At 40.7% G+C, this 26,986-nt stretch overlaps 2 protein-coding genes and 1 non-coding gene across 3 annotated transcripts in view; all 3 read right to left on the bottom strand.

Moving 5' to 3' along the window:
- Window positions 1-8,249: 8,249 nt before the first annotated feature.
- On the bottom strand, window positions 8,250-12,708 carry LOC124040778 (lathosterol oxidase-like). The gene is made up of 4 exons (XM_046357872.1): window positions 12,433-12,708; window positions 12,039-12,171; window positions 11,843-11,943; window positions 8,250-11,336 (listed from the first exon to the last, which is right to left on the bottom strand). The coding sequence occupies exons 1-4, from the start codon at window positions 12,640-12,642 to the stop codon at window positions 10,869-10,871; spliced, it is 912 nt and encodes a 303-aa protein (XP_046213828.1). The 5' UTR covers window positions 12,643-12,708; the 3' UTR covers window positions 8,250-10,868.
- Window positions 11,475-11,606, bottom strand: LOC124042378. Its single transcript, XR_006840133.1, has one exon. It is a non-coding gene; the product is annotated as a small nucleolar RNA SNORA57 (small nucleolar RNA).
- Window positions 12,709-19,004: 6,296 nt separating the features above from the next.
- The window catches only part of rin2a (Ras and Rab interactor 2a), a 68,715-nt gene continuing 60,733 nt past the window's right edge, over window positions 19,005-26,986 (bottom strand). Inside the window, 4 exon segments of the mRNA XM_046358676.1 lie at window positions 19,005-21,858; window positions 21,943-22,106; window positions 22,300-22,431; window positions 22,545-22,853. Of these exon segments, the coding sequence (XP_046214632.1) occupies window positions 21,388-21,858; window positions 21,943-22,106; window positions 22,300-22,431; window positions 22,545-22,853 (1,076 nt within the window). The 3' untranslated portion in view covers window positions 19,005-21,387.

The following is a 26,986-nucleotide window of genomic DNA, read 5'->3' as shown; positions in this document are numbered from 1 at the left end:
TTAAAGGGTGGCTGAAGCCAGTAATTGGGGATGATTGTCGGGCATACGGTGCGTACTGCAGATCAGATATGCTTGCAAAAATGTATGACATCAAAAAACATTGTGCAAAGCATATAAATAAATCAAAACCGTACAACCCCACAACGCAGTCTACATTACCACAGTTGGTTAAGAAAGTGGAGAACTGCAAAAGCGCAGAAGCTACTATGGTAATGGCCATTGCGGAGCATTGTTCGCTGCTAGCATGCGACCATTTAGGTATGGCTTGCAAAGCTGCCTTTTCAGATTCTGTGGCAGCAGCAAACTTCCAAATGCACCGCATCAAGTGCACAGAAATGATTGAGGGAGTACTGGCTCCTTATTTTCTCAAAAGGGTCATGTCAGATGTGGGGGATGAGAAGTTCAGTCTCCTTCTGGATGAGTCCACTGATGTCAGTGTCTCGAAATACCTGGGTGTGGTGATTCGGTATTTCAATGCTAAAAAATAACTGTCGTGTCCACACTTCTAGGGTTGGTTGAGTTGGAGGGGGGCGATGCCAGATCAATAGCAAAGGCGGTAGTTGAGTTTCTTGAGAAGTGTAACCTTAAAAAAGAGAATCTTCAGGGTATTGGCACTGATAATGCGTCTGTGATGACTGAGGTGCACAACGGGGTGCACAAGATTTTAAAGGAGGAATGTGCATTGCCCAATTTGGTACTCATCCGTTGTGTGTGACATTCTTTACAATTGACTGTCAGTGCAGTATCCAAAGAAACCATCCCTAGGACTGTTGAGTACTTAATCAGGGAAACCTACAACTGGTTTTCAATTTCCCCAAAACTGTGCGAGGCGTACTAAGCAGTGTACGTCACCATTAATTGTGTCCAGAAACCCCTGCAGATCACCAAAGTGTGTGGCTATCGATTGAGCCTGCGGTAACTCGTATATTAAGCCAGTGGGAAGAACTGAATCTCCACTTTGAGATGACCAAGGCCAGTGAGCATTGATACATGGTGGATGTGCTCCACTCTATGTCCATGGACAAGACCAATTATGTCTACCTGACATTCTTGAAATCAATCCTGTCTGACGTACGGACACGTTGCAGTGAAGTCATTTGAGGGAGAGTAAACAGATCCTGTCAAACTTTTGGTCAATCTGGTACACCTCTTAATATCAATTTGCAGCAGAGTAGTCAACCCTATGGCAAAAATTGATGTCTTGAAGGATGCCATTGATGGACATCTCAGTCCATCACCATACCTTGGGTACCTTTTCGAGAGCATGGTGTACTAACTCAGTCTTGCGCCAGAGGAAAAAAAGAAGAGAAAGTGCATCTACTACATTGTTGCTTTAAGCAAGGAGCTGCAAGCAAGGCTCCCAGACAACCTTGAAGCCTTGTGAAACATGGCCCTGTTCAGTGTTAAGGAAACGCTAAAGTACAATAAAGGCACCACTGAAATGATTAAAGTAGCTGAGCTACTGGGGTACCGGCCCCAAACAATTGATACAATTGTTTCCCAATGGAGAAACATACATCTGTTTAGGTGGGACTCAACTGAAAATACAGTAGAGTTTTGGAGTGAAGTGAATAACTGCACGGACTCTTCCGGGTCAAATTCATTTGAAGAACTATGCAAAGTGGCACTCGCTGCCCTCTCCTTTCCCCACTCAAATGCAGAGGTTGAACGGCTGTTCATCCAAATGATTGTGGTCAAGTCAATGTTAAGAAATAGAATGTCACTGCACACTCTCAACTCCATACTCCTGGTGAGGTATGGACTGAAGTGGCTGGTGATACCTGTTACCAGCATAAACTACCAGGTGAAGTTCTGCAGCAGTTTGGCACCACAGCAGCATACAGCTTTAAGGCCACTCCATCCTCTACTGCTGGTTCCAGCTCCGTGACAATGCAGTTGGACAGTGAAGATGAAGATGATTTCCTTCCCAATCTATGATTCCTCATATTTACAGTACGTATGCAAGGGGTGGACCTGGAATTTTGCGGAGACACACAGCTGATGGTGGCAGTGTGTATTGCAGCGTGTGCAAGAACAGTGGCAATATCTGGAGGAAACCATTGAGCAGCTAGCCAGCCAAGCAGCACAACAACCTGGAGAGAGCTGGAGAGAGATTCTTAGAGCACACATCATTATTTGAGTTAAGTTGCTTGTTCAATAAGATAGCATATATACCTTGTTATTAGCTTGTACCTATAATTGCTGATCAGTCAGGTAGCATGTTAACTAACTACCAATACACTGCTTAAAACTATAATTGTTCAGAATGTGTAGGTTTACTAGTTTAAAAGAAAAATTTTTAAAATGTAATTGTTCGTAATGTGTAATTGTTCAATAATTCAATGTGTTGAATTCTGATCATATAAAATGTGTTTATATTACTTTTACAAATAAAAATATATGATAATAAACAAACAAATCTAAACTAACAAATGTCAAATCATATTTTTCACCGAGATGGCCAGTCAATTTGAGTAATGTTATTGTGTATTCTATGTAATGATGCAGTTTTACGTTACGTTATCACAACGTCATTTAGCAACTTTTAGCAACAAATCGACCTGCCTCAAGCAATTTCCCCTGAAAATGAGTTTGCAACACTGCCCACACTGCTCGCGTGCGCCAACGAGCGTCTGCATTGCCAAGCGCTAAAATAGAAATCAGTTCTATTTGTGACGCTGAACGCAGTGCAAGTCCTACCTCTCCTATCTCCTCATTCGTTTATAGAAGCTTATACCCACGTGCCATTCTGTCATTGGTTATACCCACGTGGGTGATTGAAAGATGAACTGAGGTCGGTCGGTCGGTTGTGGTATTTCACCTTATTATGAAAGTTAGATGCCAATCGCCATATAAAGTCCAAAGAAGAAAAATCTTGGAAGGAGGAGAGATGACTAGAAACGATTCGGTTGACCGTTTTATGTGTGGAATAATTGTTGGCGTAGAGGACCTTGTGCATTTCAGGTAAAATAACAACTCAACGTTTATATCTCAGGACAAATTAGCTGCAAGCTAACTAGCTAAATTGCCATAAATGTTTAATGCTTTCCGACCTGTCCCCAAATTAATATAATTGGTTCAGAGTTTGTTTTGATGATTTAACCGGCATGTCGAGATCGCGTTTGGTGTGGGGGGGACAAAATCAATTTACGCACACGCGTCACGTTTGGTCATGGTGTCAGACTCTTCAACAATGTACTCATTCCTTCTCCAAACACTTGACACATGGCCAAACTTTTTACACTAGCGATATTGTAATGGTTTGGGCACAAACACTCTTACCACATATCTCACATACCCCAGCTTTACGAGAAACTCATCAAGCATCAATAAAACCAATAGGCTTACCTCCTTCTATCCATCCACCTTTCGGGTCAAGTGACGTGCATCCACGAATCCTGGAATGTTCCGCCTGAGAAAATCTGCCTCAATTTCCGACGAGACGACAGAGATTACACTTTACACCTGCTCCGAAAATCAAGGCTCTCCACTTCATATGATGATAATTCACATGATGACTTCAGTGTTAACTTGTTAAGCCACAATGCCTTTTCCTTCTGCTCTTTTGACACACAGGAAATCAAAATGACTTCTGGTCACTCTGACTGACTCCACCTTTCCTATTGCCTAGAAGTCAAGCATCCCAGAGTCGCCTCTTCACTTTTGATGTTGAGACGGGTGTTTTGGAGGTACTATTTACTGATGCTGCTAGTTGAGGACTTACGAGGCGTCTGTTTCTCAAACTAGACACTATACCACTTGTCCTCTTGCTCAGTTGTGCACCGGGGCCTCCCACTCCTCTCTCTATTCTGGTTAGAGCCAGTTTGCTCTGTTCTGTGAAGGGAGTAGTACACAACGTTGTCCGAGATCTTCAGCTTCTTGGCGATTTCTCGCATGGAATAGCCTTCAATACTCAGAACAAGGATAAACTGACGTTTTTCAGAAGAAACTTCTTTGTTTCTGGCCATTTTGAGCCTGTTATCAAACCCACAAATGCTTATGCTCCAGATACTCAACTAGTCTAAAGAAGGCCTGTTTTATTGTTCTTTAGTCGGAACAACAGTTTTCAGTTGTGCTAACATAATTGCAAAAGGGTTTTCTAATGATCAATTATCCTTTTAAAATGATAAACTTTGATTAGCTAACACAACGTGCCATTGGAACACAAGTGTTGCGTGTGTGACTATCATTAAACGTGAAGACTGTTATTTTATCAAATCAATTCTCTACGTGTAATTATTATTACGTGATTAAAACTAATCATGTAACTTTAATTAGGAAGTCAGGGCACCACAGATGTTTTTTTATAGAGTCTCTAATTCCCGAATCGACTCTTCAGATATGTTAATTGTAACGGCTGTTGGAAGCAGAGCATCAAGGTGCAGCGTGGTATGTGTCCATATTTATTTAATGAACACAGAAATAACAAAAATAGCAAAGAGAACGACCGAAACCGTTCTGGCTGGTGCAGACACACGACAAAAAACACTAAACAGAAAATAACTACCCACAGATCATAGTGGGAAAACAGGCTACCTAAGTATGGTTCTCAATCAGAGACAACAGTCGACAGCTGCCTCTGACTAGGAACCATACCAGGCCAAACACAGAAATACAAAACCTAGAACAAAACATAGAATGCCCACCCCAACTCACGCCCTGACCAAACTAAATCTGAGATATAAAAAAGGAACTAAGGTCAGGACGTGACATTCATATCTTATCAATTAGTCTTCCATTAAATTATTATTAATTGCTACCTCATTAGTCTCATACCAAAAGACATAACATTCTTGGTTATCTGCACAAACCCTAGTTTCCATAATGAATCAGCAATATAGAAATTGGTTAATTATTTATTTACTAACTAACAAAATAATCACAGAAATACATGAACAAACAGTTGATATTGGTTACTAACAATGATAGAAAAGTCCCTAGTGGGCTAAGTCGATATGATGGCTTGGTAGACAAAAGGAAAGGGCTGGGGACTGAGAAAGAGTGGGAAAGACAAAATGGATTCACTCCACACAGTCTGTAATTATATTCATTGGAATGACAATCCTTTGCACATGAACGGCTGCTCAGTCGAGAATAATTGCAATTGATATATTTACGCCCGTATGTCATTGTTGTCTTCTCTGTTGGAATCCTCGATCGTCCTGTAGGATTCATCAGTCTCATGTTTTCTAGTCTTAGAAATTGAACCATTTGCAACCTTAGCTTATACTGTGGTCTGGTGTGAATTTCATCAGGAGTGGGTTATATACATTTCAGTAGAAAAGGGTGGTTCCATAACACAGACTCTCGTGGACGTGGCCACTGACTAGTTCATCTTTATATGAAAATCCTCTCCTTTAGAAGGTTAACATCACATTACATTTTTTCACAAATATTTTCATGTTTAATCACATACGTTTCACAATATTTAGATATAAACCTGACAGCTGGGAAATGTACACTTTAAGAGATACAGTTATGTGTGTTTCCTGTCCTTCATGAGATCGCCAAATGAAAGACACTCGTCATAACTGTCCCTTAGGTGTCCACGGACCATTCCCACATTTTCAAAAGTGGAAATATTGTTTAATTCTCCCATTTTGGGGATTTAGGAGTTTGGTCAAGAGAGGGTCTTTGTTCTCTTGGACTCTCTCAATATTGCATGGCAGGTATTTATGACCTGTCGTAAAGTCATAAAACTGTGAAGAGAGAGAGATGAGGGCTATGATCCACCCCCCAGGGCACGTCATGACACAGGAGTGATGGTTGCTGATAATGGGCCTCTATGTAGATATTCCTGTTACAATAGTCATTTACAACATAAACAATGTCTACACTGTATTTCTGATCAATTTGATGTTATTTTAAGGGACAAAACATTTGCTTTTCTTTCAAAACATGGATATTTCTATGTGGCCCCAAACTTTTGAACGGTAGTGTGTGTATGTGACGTTAAAACACGTTGTATGTACAGTAACTTTTATTGGACTGATCAACTCAACGTCTTACCTTCACAATCTTAGCTAGCAGTCATCATGAATCAAGTCAACTGGCAAATCTTTTTTTAATCCTTGTCATATCAAGAGAAATAGTGAAGAGAAAATACAGATAAAACGTATCAGTGCTCATCGGCCATTGGACATAAACATTACAAAACTTTTTGGAGATTGCAAATTCAACAATGAGTGGTTTGTAAGGAATCGGTGACAGTGGCTAAATGCAAGCATTGCTACTGGGAAGTTGGGAATAATACGTTTTGAACGGTCAATCAACTCAGAAATGTAAACCCAACATCTTCCTCTTTGATGACAACATTTGCCCACGAAGGACAGCCGCACCAGCTTCCTGTTCAAGCACATCACAACAACATGAGTCCAAACATGTCTTATGCTGCTTCATAAATTATGTAGGATGCCAGAGAGATGTATGTGTACAGTAGCTAAGAAAGTAATACTAAGTGTATGTTGTGTAGTAAGCTTTTAGTAGCCCATGTGCCTCACCCTAATCATTTGGTCTATTTTCACCAACGCGGTATTGTAAACACATCGTTTGTGGCAGGTGTGTGCTTGTTTGCAAACTTTTTTTTGTACAGCTTTGACAGTGCTACTGATAGTAGTACACTGTAAGAACAGCCCATGTTCTGAATTCTGTCGCTGTACATTTCAGCAACTGGACAGTAGTGGAGAAGGTGGAAAGTTTTAAGTTCCTCGGCATACACATCACAGACAAACTGAAAGGGTCTACCTACACAGACAGTGTGGTGAAGAAGGCGCAACAGCGCCTCTTCAACCTCAGGAGGCTGAAGAAATTAAAACCCTCACAAACGTTTACAGATGCACAATTGAGAACATCCTGTCGAGCTGTATCACCGCCTGGTACGGCAACTGCACCGCTCCCTCAACCGCAAGGCTCTCCAGAGGGTGGTGTTGTCTGCAAAACTTTATGTAGGCCCTAACAGTTTGTGGGCTCCGTTTGTCACCGTTATAGTGCAATTAATGTATTGTTTAGTGGCTTTGCTGGCAGGCATCCCACATTTTTTTTGTTGCCCCACCAAGATTTACATGCTACAATCGCCACTGGGAGCTTCGATAACTCTGACAGTAGGCCTATGTGAACACGGCAATGATTTCAAGCTCCAACATTTGGGTTTAAATCATACTTTGCACAACTTAATAACATGCAACTGAATAACATGCAACTGAATTAGTAAAAAATGTAATCAATAAAAGTGCTTTCAGAATATCAAGGTATATTATTCTATCAAAACTGTTTTTTGTGTGTTTCTATTACAGATGACTGAAGACATAATGGAAACACCAACCTATTGTCTTAATAGGGAGTTGGGCCACCATTAGCCCCTTGATCATGACTCTCAGTTCCATTACATTACACATAAGAGTCATTGGAGAGTTTTGTTCAGAGCCACAACGCTGGGTCTGAACATTAACACGCATCGCTTGCGGTACAGTTTTGGAAGCATAAGGACCTTATCGTTCAAATCGGCAAGAAATAATTGTGAAAAAAGTAAAGGTTAAATTGATACACACCTTTATTGGGCTAGGGTTCCCACAGGGTCATATTTCCACGTTACAGAGCTTGTTTACGTAAAAGAGATAGAAGACAGAGTGGACTACCTGTGCTAATTAGCTATCTGCGTCTCTAAACACCTGTGTGTAATCGGAAAACTGTCGCCACAAACGTGTTAAAACAGTGTACATACAGTAAGTGTGTATTTTGCATTTGTGAAATTATTTTGATGTGACATGAAAGTATAGGGATTCATGTTTCTAGAACTGTACCGCAATTGAGTATCGATTCACATTTAGATGGAGTAATTGGCTGTTTTGGCTTCCAGTGCCAATTCACCCTTTAAACAGAACATGTAAGGTCCTTGGACTAGGGCGTAACATTAGGCTCCTTTAGTCCAATATTGGGCTAGGCCACCAGAATAGCTATAAGGCACCTTGGCATAGATTAATTATTTCACAAGAAATTCCCATAATTTGGTCTTTCGTTGATGGTGGTGGAAAAAGCTGTCTCAAGCGTCGCTTGATAGCCTCCTTTTGGCGAGGAAGCACAAGTGTATCTTACCGTGGAAGAGTTTTGCATGCGTTCAGAAACAATATACAACTTATTGTTTTATCTATAAAATGTCTTGCTTCATTTGTTCGTATAAATGTACACATTTATTTTGAGAATTGTATTTCTCTCCAAGCCGCCTCTCCTTGATTACCTTTCAACCTTTTTCAAAAGTAGGCGAGAGAGGATGGAGTGAGGATGCAGGAGGTGAGCAAATCTAATTGAGAAAAGGCCATTGTTCTTTTAAGACCCTGTTGCCCCTTTAAGAGCTTTCTTGCGCAGTTACGCCTAAAAAGTACAACTCCGATTGTAATTCAAAACGGTGCCATGTATTGTTGTGTTAATTCGAATCTGGTATCAGGATAAATATGACACTGAGTCACCGATTGTATGCTATGTATTTTTTATTAGCTAAGCAATAAGTGGTAAATGCAATTTTTGTATATTTGGGCTCTCTGTCCCACCTCGCAGGGCAAACAGAGAACTAACTGACTTGTTCTTGACAAGGATATTATAAATATACCCTGACAGAAATAGTTCCTGCTTCCGTGCCGGCCTGTCAGAGTAGAGACTGAGCGTGGTTTAGACTCACCCAGCCTATCGTTGATTGTTGGCGCAGAGCTGGTCCCAACCCCCTAAGTGCTTCAGCTGATAGATGTAACTGTTGCTGTGTAGAATATATATGCGCTCATGCTCGATACTGTTATTTCGCACCTGGCTCCTGTTATCTAACAAAAGACTGTTTGTTCTCGCAACACTACCTGAATGTGCCCCCCCCTAACTCATTGCACAGTTCCTGTCTTCATGTTATTCTGTATTTTTCCATCATGAGAAAGGCCCATGGCCCTGAAACTGTTACCAATGTTTCAAGTCAGCTATGTTGCATAACACATACATACATCCACACAAGCCAACAGCAGATAATATTCAATCACATATATGGTAACGGGCTATAGTGCATAACACAGAATCCTCATAGTATGTAATTTTAACTATTGTTAGAATTATAATTGAATTGTTTCATATTATGTTGTAAAGCAAACATGTTAAAGAAATAATCTAAAAATAATGATTATCTTTGTAAGTAAGAATCTTCAATGGGTTTATAGTAAAATAACACTAAAATAAAATAACACTGCATTCATGACAAGTTGGAAACTCGGAACTTCGGAGTTAAAATGAACATACCTTATTTGCATAGAGTTTCATATTGGTTTATTCAGATACTGTCCAATTGGGGAACTCAGGTATCGTCTTTCTACAATGAGTTTCCAAGTCGGAAATTGTTGACTTTCCTAGTTCTGACATCTCATGAATGCTGCATTAAATCCACTCTCTTAGGCCTATTCTTCAGCAGCTTTATATTAACCTCAGACTCTCAACTTTAAATGGATAGTTCACCCAAATTACAAATTAACATATTGATTTCCTTACCCTGTAAGAAGTCTAAATATGACAGCTATCCATGCTTTGGTTTAGTTTCACTGGCACTGTTTTGAAATGCCATTGTTTTAGTATTTGTGGCACAAATCCCATGCAAGTCATATTAGCCTATATTAGCCTTTTTTTTGTGCATAATATCCAAATCCTCCTAAAGTATCTTAAATTGATTATGGAGCTCAGAAACATCACTCAGATGACATGAACTTAATGAGCTAAAAATGCTAATATAGGTATCTTGACTTGCATGGGATTTATGCCACAAATGCTGAAAACGTTAGCACTTGAAAACCGTTCCAGGGAAAATAAACCAAATAATGGATTACTGTCATACCTTGTATGCATACAGAGTACATTGACTGCTTACAGGGTAAGGTAACCAATATGTCATTTTGTGTAAGTTGGGTGAACTATCCCTTTCAGGAAAAATGGAATTTGTCTCAAAAGTAGCCTAATTACTAGTTATTGTTATTTGTTATTGACTGAATATTTTTTCCTAATGTCACTTTATATTTCTGTTTAATCTTTTTTAACTTTATATTTTTTCTGCATTGTTGGAAAAGGACCTGTAAGGAAGTATTTTACTGTTAGTCTACACATGTTGTTTATAAGGCATGTGACAAATAACATTTGATTTGATTTATAGTAACCTGACTCATAGGTTCTGAGAAGCTTTATACATACGGCACATGTTCTACTATATGTTTTTATTTGGACATTTTGTAACGTTGCACCCTCCAGAACAAGCCCTATGTATGTGCCACATGTGCACAAAGTGCCTCTGGTGGCCAAAGCTCCAGATGGAGGGATGAAAAACCAGGGTGGGAGGAAAAGGCGCCTGTGCTTGAATCCGAAAGTGCGGCAAGTGATGTGTGTGATAATGAATGGAAAATAGTGACATCACAGAATGGAACAAAACAAGCAAAAGTTGTAGTAGGAAGAAGACAAGGACCGGTCCATTAATGCATTTCTTATTGGGCTCCATTTGTAATATGGAGGACTGTGAAGAAAGCAGTAGGAAAGGTAGATCCAATCAAGGTGACTAGAAGTGGCCTTGTTTTGGTTAATTGTGTTGACGAAGAACAAAAGAAGCGTTCACTGGATCTGGCAAAATTGTCCATGTCAGAAGAAACATGTATTGGATATAGATGAGTACCTTAGTCAGACGTCAAGGTTATCCAGCTGGCTACTTTACTGCTTGGATGCGGCAGGGAGACCGCTTCTCCTCAGATATGGCGGTGAAAGGTTTGCTGAGAACCCATTGGCTATCAAACACACAATGGAGTGAGGCATGGGTCTTGATGGCCTGGGTGGTTCTCTGAAAGAATAGTTTGGTTAGCTGCTACCAGCTACTCCTCCTTGCTCGTTGTACCACTTCCATTATCATGCCCATTCGTGTGGCCATTAGCATTAGCCCCATTAGAGCTTATCTTCCCCTCGGCCGTCAGTCTTCTAATGCAGTCGAGGGGGACCTTCCCTTCGAGAACCGAGGGTTTTTTGTAAGACCCACCAATGCGGTCCCACAAGGTGAAGTACTGGCCGTAGTTGACGTTGAAGCAGAGGTGGTGGTCCGTGTGGTGGGCCGCCCCGTTGACCACCTCCTGCAGTGGACCGGGCATGCGGTAGGCGCCGTCGTGGATGGACACGGTCCAGATGTTGACAAAGATGTAGAGGGCCAGGTAGAGCACCTTGTGCAGGGGGAAGAGGAAGGGGTAGACATGGTAGGGCAGGCTCGAAAGGAAGCCATCCAGCGGGTGGAAGGCGTGGCTGGCGAACGGCGTGGGGATCTTCAGCACATGATGCTTCTTGTGGAAGTGCTGAGGGGAGGGAACATGTCACAGAGATGGTCCATTCAAGTGAAATAATTTAAAAAAGGAACTATATTTAAAAAAACATTTGCTGAGGAATAGATAACATACAAAACATAAAACCTACGGATGTTTTTGATCACAATCAAGTGTGCCAGCTATTGAGGAGCAGCAGACGATAACACACACTGTACCGAAGATATAGCGCTGGCTTTGTTCTACCACTGTACATTACATACACAAGAATTTAGCAACAACATGTACGCCAAGACGTGGAGGGGAAAACGGTTAGATTGTTAATCAACTTTAAGACAATGTCAATTGCCTTAATCTCAGTAAGATAATTAGTTGACTTATTATACAGTATTTGTCTGTCATTGTCTGTCATTGTGGACTGATTTGTAATACTGTGCATCTTCAACATCACATCTACAGCAACAATCCATGTCCAATTGACAGTGAAAGGGCCTACCCATTACCACACATTCCCATTGGTAACAAGACTTAATGCCCACCTTGTAAATACATCTGTGGTGAAGAAACCGATGAATCCAATAGATGCACCCATCCGTGAATAACACAAAGGAAATAATGCTGAAAAGCACAAAGGGCCAGTCTGATAAAACAAACCACCATTAGTATCAAAATGACAATCCCGTTTGACAAACATTACAGAACGTCTGAGCGTCAGTGAACGCAGCATTGTCTTACCCATGGGAGATTCTTCAACGATGTCATAGAGCTTACTGTATCCTTTGACCTCAATGAAAAATAACGCCACGGTGGGGATACTAATAATGGGTAGTGAGGTCATGGCATGTCTGATCTCCAGCCACACCTGGTTCTGAGGACCAACAATGATGTATGATCAATTTTCATCAAGAGAACATTTGGGAAGAAAGAATAGTAAACAAAAAGCAAATGGCAACTCTCAAGTAGTAACCTTACAGTATGTTAATAAACCTAAGTTGTTTGTCGCAGACCAACTTCATTCAACTATTGTAGCCTGGTCCCAGATCAGTTTGTGCTGTCCTACAGGTATTGTAACATTAAACAAGATCTGTGACCAGGCTACAAGTATTGAGTATAATAAAAAAGGACATACCTTTAGAAACTGTGGATGTTTCATGAGGTTGTGGTCAAAGATGAATTGGTAGCTCAGCCAGCCAAGGCCCAGGTAGAGGACCGCGATCCCCAGGTTGGTGACTACCAACAGGCTGATGATCTGGCGCAGTGCTGTGTCCTCGGGCCATGACAACGGGTACACGTAGGGGGTGAGGACATAGTGGTCGGCAACGTTCAGCACGAGATCCATGTCTGAATCAGTCAAGATGATAAGCAATGGCTTTGAGCAAAGCCTTCTAGGCTCCGGTTAGAAGACTCCTCTTAGACTCCTCCTCTCAAGGAGTTAATCCAACCCACCCACACATCATGTGAAAAACAATTCTTCTACATCTGCAAATTCCTCACTTATCAAAGCCAGAGAGAAGGCTCATCCAGAGAGAATGCTCTGGTTTTGATAAGTGAGGAATTTGCATGTGTAGCAGACAAAAATGTCACAAATGAATTGTGGGTAGAATAGACTCCTTGAGAATGACATGTAAACTGGATATGGCTTATACGTAGTGTGGGTAGTCAACTGGTCACTGTTAGATCTATAGACTATCAATTCTAGATTTTTCATACAGATACAGTATTGTGTTGTAATAGTACTACCGTAAATAACAGTATGATAAATGGTAGGGCCTAGTAATGTAGCTCTTTTAAAAAAAAAAAGCAGTGACATTTGGGAATGCTACTGATCATGCTTTTTAAAGCAATGACATCTGGAAATGCTACTGATAATGCTTTTTAAAGCAGTGACATCTGGGAATGCTACTGATAATGCTTTTTAAAGCAGTGACATCTGATAATGTCTTGAGGTAAACTGCTCGGTAGTCTTTTACTAGGCAATCTTTTACTAGGCACCACCAAACATTTTCCAGGAATGGGAATGCTTAACTGGGTACAGGTGTAGTCATTGTAGATTCTTGGTATTCCAGAAAGATGATAGCAAATGGCTTTGAGCATTTAGTCTGTCTCCCATATGTTCGGTCATTTTGGAAGATGTATGTTATCCCTTTTTTAATTTAATGGAACACCAAGGCTCTAATTTGGTAGTTCCATTAATTCCTCTAATTTGGTAGTTCCATTAATTCCTCTAATTTGGTAGTTCCATTAATTCCTCTAATTTGGTAGTTCCATTAATTCCTCTAATTTGGTAGTTCTATTAATTCCTCTAATTTGGTAGTTCAATTAATTCCTCCAATTTGGTAGTTCCATTAATTCCTCTAATTTGGTAGTTCCATTAATTCCTCTAATTTGGTAGTTCAATTAATTCCTCTAATTTGGTAGTTCCATTAATTCCTCTAATTTGGTAGTTCCATTAATTCCTCTAATTTGGTAGTTCCATTAATTCCTCTAATTTGGTAGTTCCATTAATTCCTCTAATTTGGTAGTTCCATTAATTCCTCTAATTTGGTAGTTCCATTAATTCCTCTAATTTGGTAGTTCCATTAATTCCTCTAATTTGGTAGTTCCATTAATTCCTCTAATTTGGTAGTTCCATTAATTCCTCCAATTTGGTAGTTCCATTAATTCCTCCAATTTTAGTTCCATTAATTCCTCCAATTTGGTAGTTCCATTAATTCCTCCTCTAATTTGGTAGTTCCATTAATTCCTCTAATTTGGTAGTTCCATTAATTCCTCTAATTTGGTAGTTCCATTAATTCCTCTAATTTGGTAGTTCCATTAATTCCTCTAATTTGGTAGTTCCATTAATTCCTCTAATTTGGTAGTTCCATTAATTCCTCTAATTTGGTAGTTCCATTAATTCCTCTAATTTGGTAGTTCCATTAATTCCTCTAATTTGGTAGTTCCATTAATTCCTCTAATTTGGTAGTTCCATTAATTCCTCTAATTTGGTAGTTCCATTAATTCCTCTAATTTGGTAGTTCCATTAATTCCTCTAATTTGGTAGTTCCATTAATTCCTCTAATTTGGTAGTTCCATTAATTCCTCTAATTTGGTAGTTCCATTAATTCCTCTAATTTGGTAGTTCCATTAATTCCTCTAATTTGGTAGTTCCATTAATTCCTCTAATTTGGTAGTTCCATTAATTCCTCTAATTTGGTAGTTCCATTATTAATTAATTTGGTAGTTCCATTAATTCCTCTAATTTGGTAGTTCCATTAATTCCTCTAATTTGGTAGTTCCATTAATTCCTCTAATTTGGTAGTTCCATTAATTCCTCTAATTTGGTAGTTCCATTAATTCCTAATTTGGTAGTTCCATTAATTTCTAATTTGGTAGTTCCATTAATTCCTCTAATTTGGTAGTTCCATTAATTCCTCTAATTTGGTAGTTCCATTAATTCCTCTAATTTGGTAGTTCCATTAATTCCTCTAATTTGGTAGTTCCATTAATTCCTCTAATTTGGTAGTTCCATTAATTCCTCTAATTTGGTAGTTCCATTAATTCCTCTAATTTGGTAGTTCCATTAATTCCTCTAATTTGGTAGTTCCATTAATTCCTCTAATTTGGTAGTTCCATTAATTCCTCTAATTTGGTAGTTCCATTAATTCCCTAATTTGGTAGTTCCATTAATTCCTCTAATTTGGTAGTTCCATTAATTCCTCTAATTTGGTAGTTCCATTAATTCCTCTAATTTGGTAGTTCCATTAATTCCTCTAATTTGGTAGTTCCATTAATTCCATTAATTCCTCTAATTTGGTAGTTCCATTAATTCCTCTAATTTGGTAGTTCCATTAATTCCTCTAATTTGGTAGTTCCATTAATTCCTCTAATTTGGTAGTTCCATTAATTCCTCTAATTTGGTAGTTCGGTAGCAGTTTCTGTTTTTATGTCAGTCAATCAATGTCAGCAAAAAAAAATAGATTTGTGAGTTAGCTTGCTTCTAGACTGTCTAAACCTGTAGTAATCATGGTTGAATTACCAACCGGAGCACCCCCATTGATAATCAGATATTATATTAAAAACTGCAAACATTTGTCTCCACCCTACAGTAAAATGTGTAGAATTCAAATCAAATCATATTGGTCACATACACATGGTTAGCCGGTGTTAATGCGAGTGCAGCAAAATTCTTGTGCTTCTAGTTCCGACAGTGCAGAAATATCTAACAAGTAATCTAACAATTCCCCAACAAGTACCTAATACACAGAAATTTAAAGGGGTGAATAAGAATACGTACATATAAATATATGGATGAGCAATAGCCAAGCGGCATAGGCAAGGTGCGATAGATGGTATAAAATACAGTATATACATATGAGTAATGTAAGATATGTAAACATTATTAAAGTGACATTATAAAAAGTGGCATTGTTTAAAGTGATTAGTGATCCATTTATTAAAGTGGCCAGTAATTGGGTCTCAGTGTAGGCAGCAGCCACTCTGAGTTAGTGATTGCTGTTTAGCAGTCTGATGGCCTTGAGATAGAAGCTGTTTTTCAGTCTCTCTGTCCTAGGATTGATGCACCTGTACTGACCTCGCCTTCTGGATGGTAACGGTGTGAACAGGCAGTGGCTCGGGTGGCTGTTGTCCTTGATCTTTTTGGCCTTCCTGTGACATCGGGTGCTGTAGGTGTCCAGGAGGGCAGGTAGTTTGCCCCTGGTGATGCGTTGTGCAGACCGCACCACCCACAGGAGAGCCTTGCGGTTGAGGGCGGTGCAGTTACCATACCAGGCTGTGGTACAGCCCGACAGGATGCTCTCGTTTGTGCATCTGTAAAAGTTTGTCAGGGTTCTGGGTGACGAGCTAAATTTCTTCAGCCTCCTGAGGTTGAAAAGGCGCTATTGTGCCTTCTTCACCACACTGTCTGTGTGGGTGGACCATTTCCGTTTGTCTGTGATGTGTACGCCGAGGAACTTAAAAACACTCCTGAGTGCCTCACCTCCTCCCTGTAGGCTGTCTCATCGTTGTTGGTAATCAAGCCCACTACTTTTGTGTCATTTGCAAACTTGATGATTGAGTTGGAGGCGTTCGTGGCCACGCAGTCGTGGGTGAACAGGGAGTACAGGAGGGGGCTGCGGATGCACCCTTTTGGGGTGCATTCAGTGTTGATGGTCAGCAAAGTGGAGATGTTGTTTCCTACCTTCACCACCTGGGGGGCGGCCCGTCAGAAAGTCCAGGACCCAATTGCACAGGCGGGGTTGAGACCCAGGCCTCCAGCTTGATGATGATCTTTGAGGGTACTATGGTGTTAAATGCTGAGCTGTAGTCAATTAACAGGATTCTTACGTAGGTATTTCTCTTGTTCAGATGGGATAGGGCAGTGTGCAGTGTGATGGCGATTGCATCGTCTGTGGACCTGTTGGGGCGGTATGCAAACTGAAGTGGGTCTAGGGTGACGGGTAAGGTGGAGGTGATATGATCCTTGACTAGTCTCTCAAGGCACTTCATGATGACAGAAGTGAGTCATTTAGTTCAGTTATCTTTGCCTTCTTGGTAAAGGAACAATGGTGGCCATCTTGAAGCATGTGTGGACAGCAGACTGGGATAGGGAATGGTTGAATATGTCCGTAAACATACCAGCCAGCTGGTCTGCGCATGCTCTGAGGATTTGTCTCTCTACCGCATGGCAAAATGAGAAGAATTGCATGAAATGGGTCATAAAATTGCAAATTATTTTTTCCGTTGTCGAATTGCAGTAAACTTGATTTAAAAATGCAACATTTTCTCTGTGCCCCATGGCAAAATGTGTAGAATCAAGAGGGGTGCAGAGGGCACATTCGCTATGTAACACATTTTTTGTGACAAAATCATAAGTAGAATTGAAAATGCAAGGGAAATTCATTTAACTTGTATTTTTTTTATTCGGTACATGGGAATTTTACTGCAAACGTATGTGCACAACATCATCATGCCCAGCTTTTAATTCGCAACAAATCAATTAGATGGAAACACATCTCTGGTGGGAAGTCACATTTATACATATTTTAGAATATTATAAAATCTGTCCCAAACTGGATGGAAACCTAGCTAGTGTGTGGAAATATCCTTTTAGAAAACAGGAAAATCTCACTTTTGACTGTGTTGCCCCATAAACAGTGAATAGCAAACTAGAGCAATCTCTAAGCAAAGGACTTTATAAATATGAGACTGCTCCTGAGCATGTTTACAACAAAGCCAGTTAAAATAGTACCACTCACTTCTGTCCATGCACTCCCTCAAACATGTCCACTTGGAGAGACTGAGGAGGCTCTGATCTGAGCAGGCAGAAGGGCTGGCAGGTGTGCAGCCCCCTAGAAACCTGAGCCTAGCAACCTATCAGTGACCTGGTCACAGAGGTCACTGGGATTTTGAGGGGCAGGTTAATGAACCCCTAGTCTCTCTGGCACCATCTGGGGATGGGTGGAGTGAGGTGTGAGATTAATAGAGACACAGCACCACTGGCAGTGGGAGTTCTCTACAGCACCAGTGGTGTAAAAATACTTTAAAGTACTACTCAAGTAGTTTTTTGGGGTATCTGTACTTTACCATTTACTTCCACACCCAAAAGTACTCATTACATTTTGAATGCCTAGCAGGACAGGAAAATGGTCCAATACACACACTTAGAAAGAGAACATCCCTAGTCATCCCTAGCTTCTGATCTGGCGGATTCACTAAACACAAATGCTTCGTTTGTAAATCATGTCTGAGTGTTGTTGGAGTGTACCCCTGGATATCCATAAATAAACAAGAAAATGGTGGGGTCCTGTTTGCTTAATATAAGTAATGTGAAATAATTGTTACTTATGATACCTAAGTACATTTTAGCAATTACATTTACTTTTCATACTTAAGTATATTTAAAACCAAAAGACTTTTTACTCAAGTGGTATTTTACAGGATGACTCACTTTTGCTTGTCATTTTCTATTAAGGTATCTTTACTTTTCCCACTACTGTGCAGCATATAACACAAAGAAAGAATTCCACCCGCCAGAATGTCAACAAAGTCTGCTGGGAGCCAACGATGTTCCACCACCCTGTCACTTCAAGTTGAATTTTGGCTACCACATAGCGCCCGAAAACATTGTACAACAGAATGGAACTTGAAAAGGAAAGACAAATGAATCCACCGGATGGTGATGTAGGCACATGATATTCTTCATTTCCTGGCAAAAATAAAATCAGATCACAACTTTGAGGAAGTTTGGTTGAGGTCATTCAAATTAAAATAATTGAAAAATCATCATAAAAATGTCAAATTACATTTAATTCTGAATAGCCTATTTGCTCGAAACTGATGTTGACCCTAAAAGACCAAGCCAGTATTAAATAGTGTAACTACACCTTTCTGTTGAATCAGTCCTATTGAACACTAAGGAATAGCAATTAAATTCTCACACACACACACACACACACACACACACACACACACACACACACACACACACACACACACACACACACACACACACACACACACACACACACACACACACACACACACACACACACACACACACACACACACACACACACACACACCTGTATGCCTCCACTGCAGGTGAGCGTACCATTTCCTGCGGGGGGTAGGTGAATCCCAGTAGGTGAATTTCAAGTTGGCCAAAGATGTGGAAGGAAGTGGCCCCTTTCGTGGCAAACACACACACCGCACACACATATGCACAGTCAAATTCATGACCAAAATTTATTGAGTGCAAAATAATATCATTCAATGATACAGAGAGTCTTTAGCATAGGAACATAAGTACATTTCTTGTTGAGATTGGAAGACTGTTTTTCCATTTCTGTTATATTGCAATCTGTGAACAAAATCCCAGCACAGATATAAATACAAACATGTGTATCATTTAAAATCTTGTTAGAGTAGCAATTGTATTATAGTATAACATACATTTAAAACAGGATAACACCTAAGTCCCAAAAAAGTTGAAATATATTTAAATATTTTTAACTAACATTACAAGCTACATAGTGTTTAACAATAATGCTATTGCCTCCTCAACCTTTCCTCAATCACATTTACCATTTCACTTTTCTGTTATCGTTCTACAGCACCAGCAATGCCCAACTCTACATTTCAAATGGTAAACATTGAAGTACTGATACATTAATAGAATGCAATTTGTTTAAACATGATTTGTGTTCAGTTAACGAAAAACATTAGAGCCTTATTTTATTAATGATTCAGTTCTACTTCACATCTCATTCTTTTCGCTCTCCGTCTTTTAAATCTGTGTCCTTCAAAATTCAAAAGGCACTTGCACATCTTAGCCATCTTTGTTGCAGGGTGCATGGTAACAATTGAAAAAGAAACCTGCACATTACACTTGCTAGTATCACTGCTCTTTATTAACCTTTATGTATCGACCTCAAGGCCTTTGTCAAAGCTTAAAAAAAGAGCAGTGATACCTAGCAAGAGCAGTGTGCAGGTTTCTTATGTTTTCTCAAATCTGCATCCTTGCAAATCTCTTATGTCCTCATACCCATTGCTCAAAATCTTACCAGCCAAGAGCCAAAACACACACAAGTTTGTGCATTTGTGTGTGTGTGTGTGTGTGTGTGTGCATAATCTCAGACCAGCTTGAGAATTGACACACCAAATTTCATAAGGCAATTTAGGCCTACTTTTAATATTTGTCAGTAGTACAATATTTCATGACCTTGTCTGGGATTTGACGCCGGTACTGTAGACCAAGCCAGTCAATCATATATCACACAATCACTATGACAGCAATGACCTCTATAAACTAAGGATTAGCTATGAGGGATGTACAGTATCATATCTCCTGGATAATCATAAAATTAAAGACGTTCATTATTTCGTCACTGGCAGACATGCCCGCTTCTAACATTTAACAAAGAAAAGAACATGCAATGATAAAACAATATTCCATAAAAATACATATCCTGCAATTTTACCAGCAACTGCAACAAGTAATTCATAATAGATGTAGGCTATCACCCAGATAAAGTAAATGCTGTATATTTGCTATAAAGGCTATATTCTGTCTGAAGAAAAAGTGAATGGACAGAATGAGTACATCACGAGATGGAACCATTGCAGACAAAAGTGAACCCTATCCACAGATCTGAGATCAGCTTTCCCTCGACTTATCCTTTGCTTCACCACTAGGAGTTACAAACCAAAAACTGACCCCGAATATGAACTTTCAGACACTTTTGCAGTATGACCGTATAGACGGTCTGTCTGTGTCTGTAACAAGACTATTTCAAAGCTTTTATCCATCCTTAATGTGAGTGGCGTTTGCCCTCACTTTATCCATCCATATCCATCCTTTATGTGAGTGGCGTTTGCCCTCACTTTATCCATCCATATCCATCCTTTATGTGAGTGGCGTTTGCCCTCACTTTATCCATCCATATCCATCCTTTATGTGAGTGGCGTTTGCCCTCACTTTATCCATCCATATCCATCCTTTATGTGAGTGGCGTTTGCCCTCACTTTATCCATCCATATCCATCCTTTATGTGAGTGGCGTTTGCCCTCACTTTATCCATCCATATCCATCCTTTATGTGAGTGGCGTTTGCCCTCACTTTATCCATCCATATCCATCCTTTATGTGAGTGGCGTTTGCCCTCACTTTATCCATCCATATCCATCCTTTATGTGAGTGGCGTTTGCCCTCACTTTATCCATCCATATCCATCCTTTATGTGAGTGGCGTTTGCCCTCACTTTATCCATCCATATCCATCCTTTATGTGAATGGCGTTTGCCCTCATGTGTGCTCCTTGAGTTCCATGTCCCAAAGGTTCACAAATAGAGCTGCAAAATAACCCCATCTGTCGCATTTCCTTCCCTCTTCCTCTCCTTTCCTCCTTTACTTAGACAAAGCTTTCCGCTTTGAGGACGCCCTGCTAGACAGAAGATTCACCAAAAAGGGAAGTTTGTTTTGGCTAAACTCAGCATGGCTCAGCTTAACCCAGTTAGGCCCAGTTCAATCCAGTTAAACACAGCTCAGATCAGTTTTGTTGGGTTACAGAAAGAATGTCCAGATGGAGGGTTTCCAGCCCTGCAGCCTCAGATAGATATGGAGTTGCCATTTTGCTGGTTGGGGGGTAGACTGAGGCTGAGACTGGGACTGAGACCCAGGTTGAAGTTGGGTTGGGGGTCCGAAGGGGTTAAGGCTACATCATTGTGATTGGGCTCAGAGTCCGTGGTAAGGGTGACGTTATTGAGGATGGACTGGGGGTCAAAAGAGGTCACGTCCAGTTCATTGAGGTTAGCCACGCGACGGAAGACGAAGTGAAAGGGTGCGGCCTGGGGTCGACTGTGGAGCTCAGCTTTGATCTTTTGGGGGTATGTGTCAGGGGCTAGCTGCTGGCTCGAGCCCTCTGTGAGCAGGAACAGAGCGTAATCCTCAGGGTCGGGAACTTTGAATTTGTAGGCACAGATCTGGCAGACTTCCTCTGTGGTGGCGTAGGGCTGCACCTGCAGGGTTTTGGCCGTGCAGCCGCTGTCCAGCTCCTGGAGCGCCACTCGCAGGTAGTTCTGAGGTAAATTAAAAAGATAGGGTTGTTTAGATGTATTTAGTCAAAGGGACTAAGAGTTAAGAATTCAGTGTGTGTGTGTTACCTGAAAGTCGTCTACAGAGGGAGCAGTGCGCTGGGTGGTGCGGCGACGGTGCCACTGGTGGAGTGTGTTGCGTGTTTCAGAACTGAGTACACGAGCTGCTTGCTCCTCTTGGAAGTTCCTAATGAGGGACATGGCTCCGTACGCACTGGTCAGGTAGTATCCACCTGGAACAACACAGGAGAGAGGTCAAACATCGCTGCAGCCTGACACTGCTGCAACAGCGGTCAATGATTGACACTCAAGATTTAGTTGAGTTTACGTGACCATTACCATCTACAATAACATGGAAGAAGAATGGGAAGATTAGGAAGGACATACAGTACACATAAAGCAGGTGTGTGTGCGTGCGTGTTGTACCTTCTCCATTGAGCAGAGAGGGGTCCAGCAGTTCCATCATGTAGAGGATCTCGTTATCTAGTTGAGGCATGTCACACTGGGCCAACACATAGGTCAGCATGGGCAGGAAGTCATCTGCCCCGTACAGACGACCTGAGACACACACACAACACTACAATTAGAAAGAGAGAGTGTCGATGTGTTTGTGTGTGTGTGCATACATATGTAATTGGTCTTGTTTATGCATGCGTCTGTACACTATGTACCTGAGTTGTCCTCCATGATGGTATAGATGAGTTTACACACGCGCAGCAGCATGGTCACCTTCTTCTCAGGGGAGTAGAGTTTACACATGGTGTGAAACTTGTGCCGGATCTTCTCTATGGCGACTGGATCTGGAGGGAGTGCGTCAGTCACGCCCATTTCCTGGGGCTGCCGGACCTTGGCCAATGAGAGGTTCTCCTTAAGCTCCTGCCATGCCCCGCTGCGGACCTGGAACTCCTGGAGGGCCACCCCCACCACACCTTTTAGGGGCTTCAGGACAATCTTATGCATGGCCTTCTCTAGGACATAGTCTGTTTGGGGGAAAGAGGGAGAAATACTATTATTTTGACAGCAAATACTGATAGGCACCATTCACTCTATATGAATTCATTGCAGGAAGTCTTAATAGATTCCTGGTAGTGGTACGAGTGGGATTCAATCCATATCAAGACATTATGCAGACATCAGGTTTTACAAGCACTCTCAAAGAGACCGACTACTAGGAACCATGATATCATAATACACACAGGATGAATGCAGAGTGGGAGTCTAACCACAGAGCTGAATAAGACAGAGAGAGAGAGCTGACTGTGCAGTCGAATGGGGCAAACTCAGCAGGATTATAGTGGAGACATCTGCAGACTTAGGAACAGCTTCTTCCAACACAACATTTTCAAGCCGTTCCCACATTGTCTTGACCCACTTTTCTCTCTTTCCTTTCTCCTGTGTCAGATTAGCTGCTTTCAGGGCTACTCTTCCTGGGGTCCAAGCAGGAAACTACACAACAAGTAAAATACATCATATTTACTGAACAAAAATATAAATGCAACATGTAAATAGTTGGTCCCATGTTTAATTAACTGCAATAAAAAAATCCAGAAATATTCCATATGCACAAAAAGCTTATTTCTCCAAAATGTTGTGCTCAAATGTGTTTAAAATCCCTGTTCGTGAGCATTTCTCATTTTCCAAGATAATCCATCCACCTGACAGGTGTGGCATATCAAGAAGCTAATTAATCAACATGATCATTGTGCTGGGGACAATAAAAGTTTATTTCACACAACACAATGCCACAGAGGTCTCAAATTGAGGGACCGTGCAATTGGCATGCTGACTGAGGGAATATCCAACAGAGCGGTTGCCAGAGAATTGAATGTTCATTTCTCTACCAATGTCATTTTTTAGAGAATTTTGCAGTATGTCCAACCAGCCTCAAAACCACAGACTACATTTAACAACGCCAGCCAAGGACCTCCAAATCCAGATTTTTACATTTACATTTAAATTTAAGTCATTTAGCAGACGCTCTTATCCAGAGCGACTTACAAATTGGTGCATTCACCTTATGACATCCAGTGGAACAGTCACTTTACAATAGTGCATCTAAATCTTAAAGGGGGGGTGAGAGGGATTACTTATCCTATCCTAGGTATTCCTTAAAGAGGTGGGGTTTTTTCACCTGCGGGATCGTTTGAGATCAGCCACCCGGACAGCTGATGAAACTGAGGAGTAGTTCTGTCTGTTATAAAGCCCTTCTGTATGGGTGACCGATGCTCTTCCAGGCCCACCCATGGCTACACCCTGTCCAGTCATGTGAAAGCCATAGATTAGGGCCTAATTCATTTATTTCAATTGACTGATTTCCATAAATTAACTGTAAATCAGTAAAATGGCTGAAATTGTTGCATGTTACGTTTAGATTTTTTGTTCAGTCGTACCCCAACAACGCATCACATACATAGCACTACATTTACATTACAATCTAGCCATTCAGCTGACGCTCCCATCCAGAGTGACCCACAGCTAGAGCATTCATCTTAAGATAAGCAGGCGAGACGACAACATCACAGTCGTACCACATTTCACATACATAATGTCGTGCCGTAGAGTGTTCTTTTATCTTTGTTTTGTTATTTGGTTTCATTGCTAGCTCGAGTAGCCTGGGGTGGCAGAGTTCCATGTAGTCATGGTTCCATTTAGACACTATTTAATACTGTGTGTTTCCCAGCCTCTGTTGGGGACTTGGGGGACTTCTGGTTGCATGTCTTGTGTGATACCGAAGAGTGTCCGAACTGTGTGCCAACTGCTTGAACAGACAGCTCAGTATCTTCAACACCTCGCACAAAGACCAATCGTGACAAAGTCAATCATTCCTCAACTTTAAGCCAGGAGAGATTGACATTCATGTCATGTCATTGACATTTGCCCTCCTTGTACATTAAGTGTAATACCTGCTGCTCTGTTTTGGACCAACTGCAATGTGCCTATGTCCTTCTTTACCGCACCTGACCACAAAACTGGACAGTAATTCAGGTGCAATAAAACTTCTCAGAGTCGCCTAACCACTCCGTCTGAGAATGTGTGTAATGCATATAAATGTGTCTTTCTTCCTCGTAAGTCAAGATCAGCAACATATTTCCTTCCTTGTAGGTGTTACATCACTGTATCATTATCAAAGGTATGGTTTAAAAATAGACACTGGTAGTACAAAATATAATTCTTCCAGTAAGCTGAATAACCAACAGGTTAAACTATACTTGTGACACTTCACTGGCAATTAGTCAAATTTGATCAAAGTCAACTTGTCATCTTCTATGAACAAGCCTGGTATTTGATATTTATTAGGATCCCCGTTAGGCACTGCAAGAGCATCAGCTACTCTTCCTCAGGTCTACATGAAACATAACATAACACATAGTACAGAACATTATTAGTCAAGGACTGAAATACATTTAAAACGTCAAAGTCTACATATCAGTACGTATCTAGGTCTAATACGTAGTACAATACAAGATATATAAAATGGCTGTCTGTTCACAGTCCCCTTTGTGCAGTAGTGTTTATTTATCTGTTTTTATTGTCAGCTTGAGTTACCTGGGATGGCAGAGTGTTCCATGTAGTCATGGCTCTACTTAATACTGTGTGTTTACCAGCCTCTGTTCTGGACCTGGGGTCTGTGTTAGAGCAAGCCCGGTACCTTGTAGTTCTGTTAAAGTGGTTCAAATCCATGGAATGCAGTGCCAGCACTAAAAGACCTCAGGCCTGCGGTTGGGCTCAGTGCATGTTTCCCAGTGGGAGCACACATGTACACACACGCACCCATACAAAATCCCCTGTGGCCTTTGTTTTTGCATGCACGTTATTTTCAAGTTTCGCTGGACTGGTCTTTAAAACAATGTGCCTCAAGCTACTGTCCTTCCTTACATACTTGTACCGCTCATAACTCTGGTCATTAGCACTGTGGAATGTAACAACATGGAAGCGTGGAGGGTTAGAATGCAATTCTGTAGTGTACTAATGCACAGGGAGGCAAACTTGTGAGAGCCCAAAAAGGTGATACTTTAAAAAAATTAAACAAATAATATGATCTACATCAGGGGTGTCAAAGTCAAATGGACGGAGGGCCAAATAAAAAAATTTAGCTACAAGCCGAGGGCCGGACTGTTCGAATGTTCATTGAAATTTTTTAAATGACGCATATAGTCTAGTGAACCTAATTGAACCTACTGAAAACCTAACAAATATATTCCAATATGATCAGATAAATAAAGCAATATTTTCTTATGGCTCTGTCAGTAATCTTTAATTTTCAACAGACACAAAAGACAAATTTCCTTTATATAAAAATCCCCATAACATGAACATTAAATGAAAGAAACCGGTATTCAAGGCACCATCAGTAGCCTATATTTTCTATTTTAGCAAAAGTGGGCTAAATTTACTTCAAAGAAAAAAACAATAATAGCAATTTTCTATCATCCACTCAACTGAAATATTTTTAAAATATAATTGGATTGAAATACAATAAAATAAAGTGCAAAAATCTATTAATCAAAAACAACACTTTGTTTAAGGAGAAGTAACATGCAGTGAAAACAAATATTAAACTTTAACTTTTAAACTTGAACTGAGTAAAAACTCTAAATATGTGATTGCACAGTAATGTTCACTTGTTTGAGGTTGAGGGTGATACTTGGTGGTGTCCCATCTTTTCCACAAGTTCATCAATGTTCGGGGTAAGGCTCTGAGCTGAGGAAATCCTCAGAATTGAGTGGAGGTGTTCAGCAGTAAGTCGACTTCTGTGTGATGTTTTGGCTCAAATTTTCTTTCCGCATCTGCGTCTCCCACAGAGTCAGTTTGGTTTTAAATGCCTTCACTGTACTGTACATATCAGAGATGACACGATCCCGACCCTGCAGCTGCAAGTTCATTGCATTCAGATGACTCGTAATGTCACACAGAAAAGCCATTTCACACAGAAACATTTCGTCTCTGAGTTGTGTTGTGTCTTTCCCTTTGCTGTCCAAGAACAGACAAATCTCCTCACGAAGCTCGAAACATCTTTGAAGCACCTTTCCCTGGCTTAGCCATCGCACCTCTGTGTGATAAGGCAAATCACCATGCTCCGTTTCTAACTCCGTCAGAAATGCCTTGAACTGGC

Source organism: Oncorhynchus gorbuscha, linkage group LG08 (assembly GCF_021184085.1).
Source record: "Oncorhynchus gorbuscha isolate QuinsamMale2020 ecotype Even-year linkage group LG08, OgorEven_v1.0, whole genome shotgun sequence".
NCBI lineage: Eukaryota > Metazoa > Chordata > Actinopteri > Salmoniformes > Salmonidae > Oncorhynchus > Oncorhynchus gorbuscha.
Note: the sequence above shows the minus strand (reverse complement) of the source record. Positions and strands in the feature narration are given on the sequence as shown.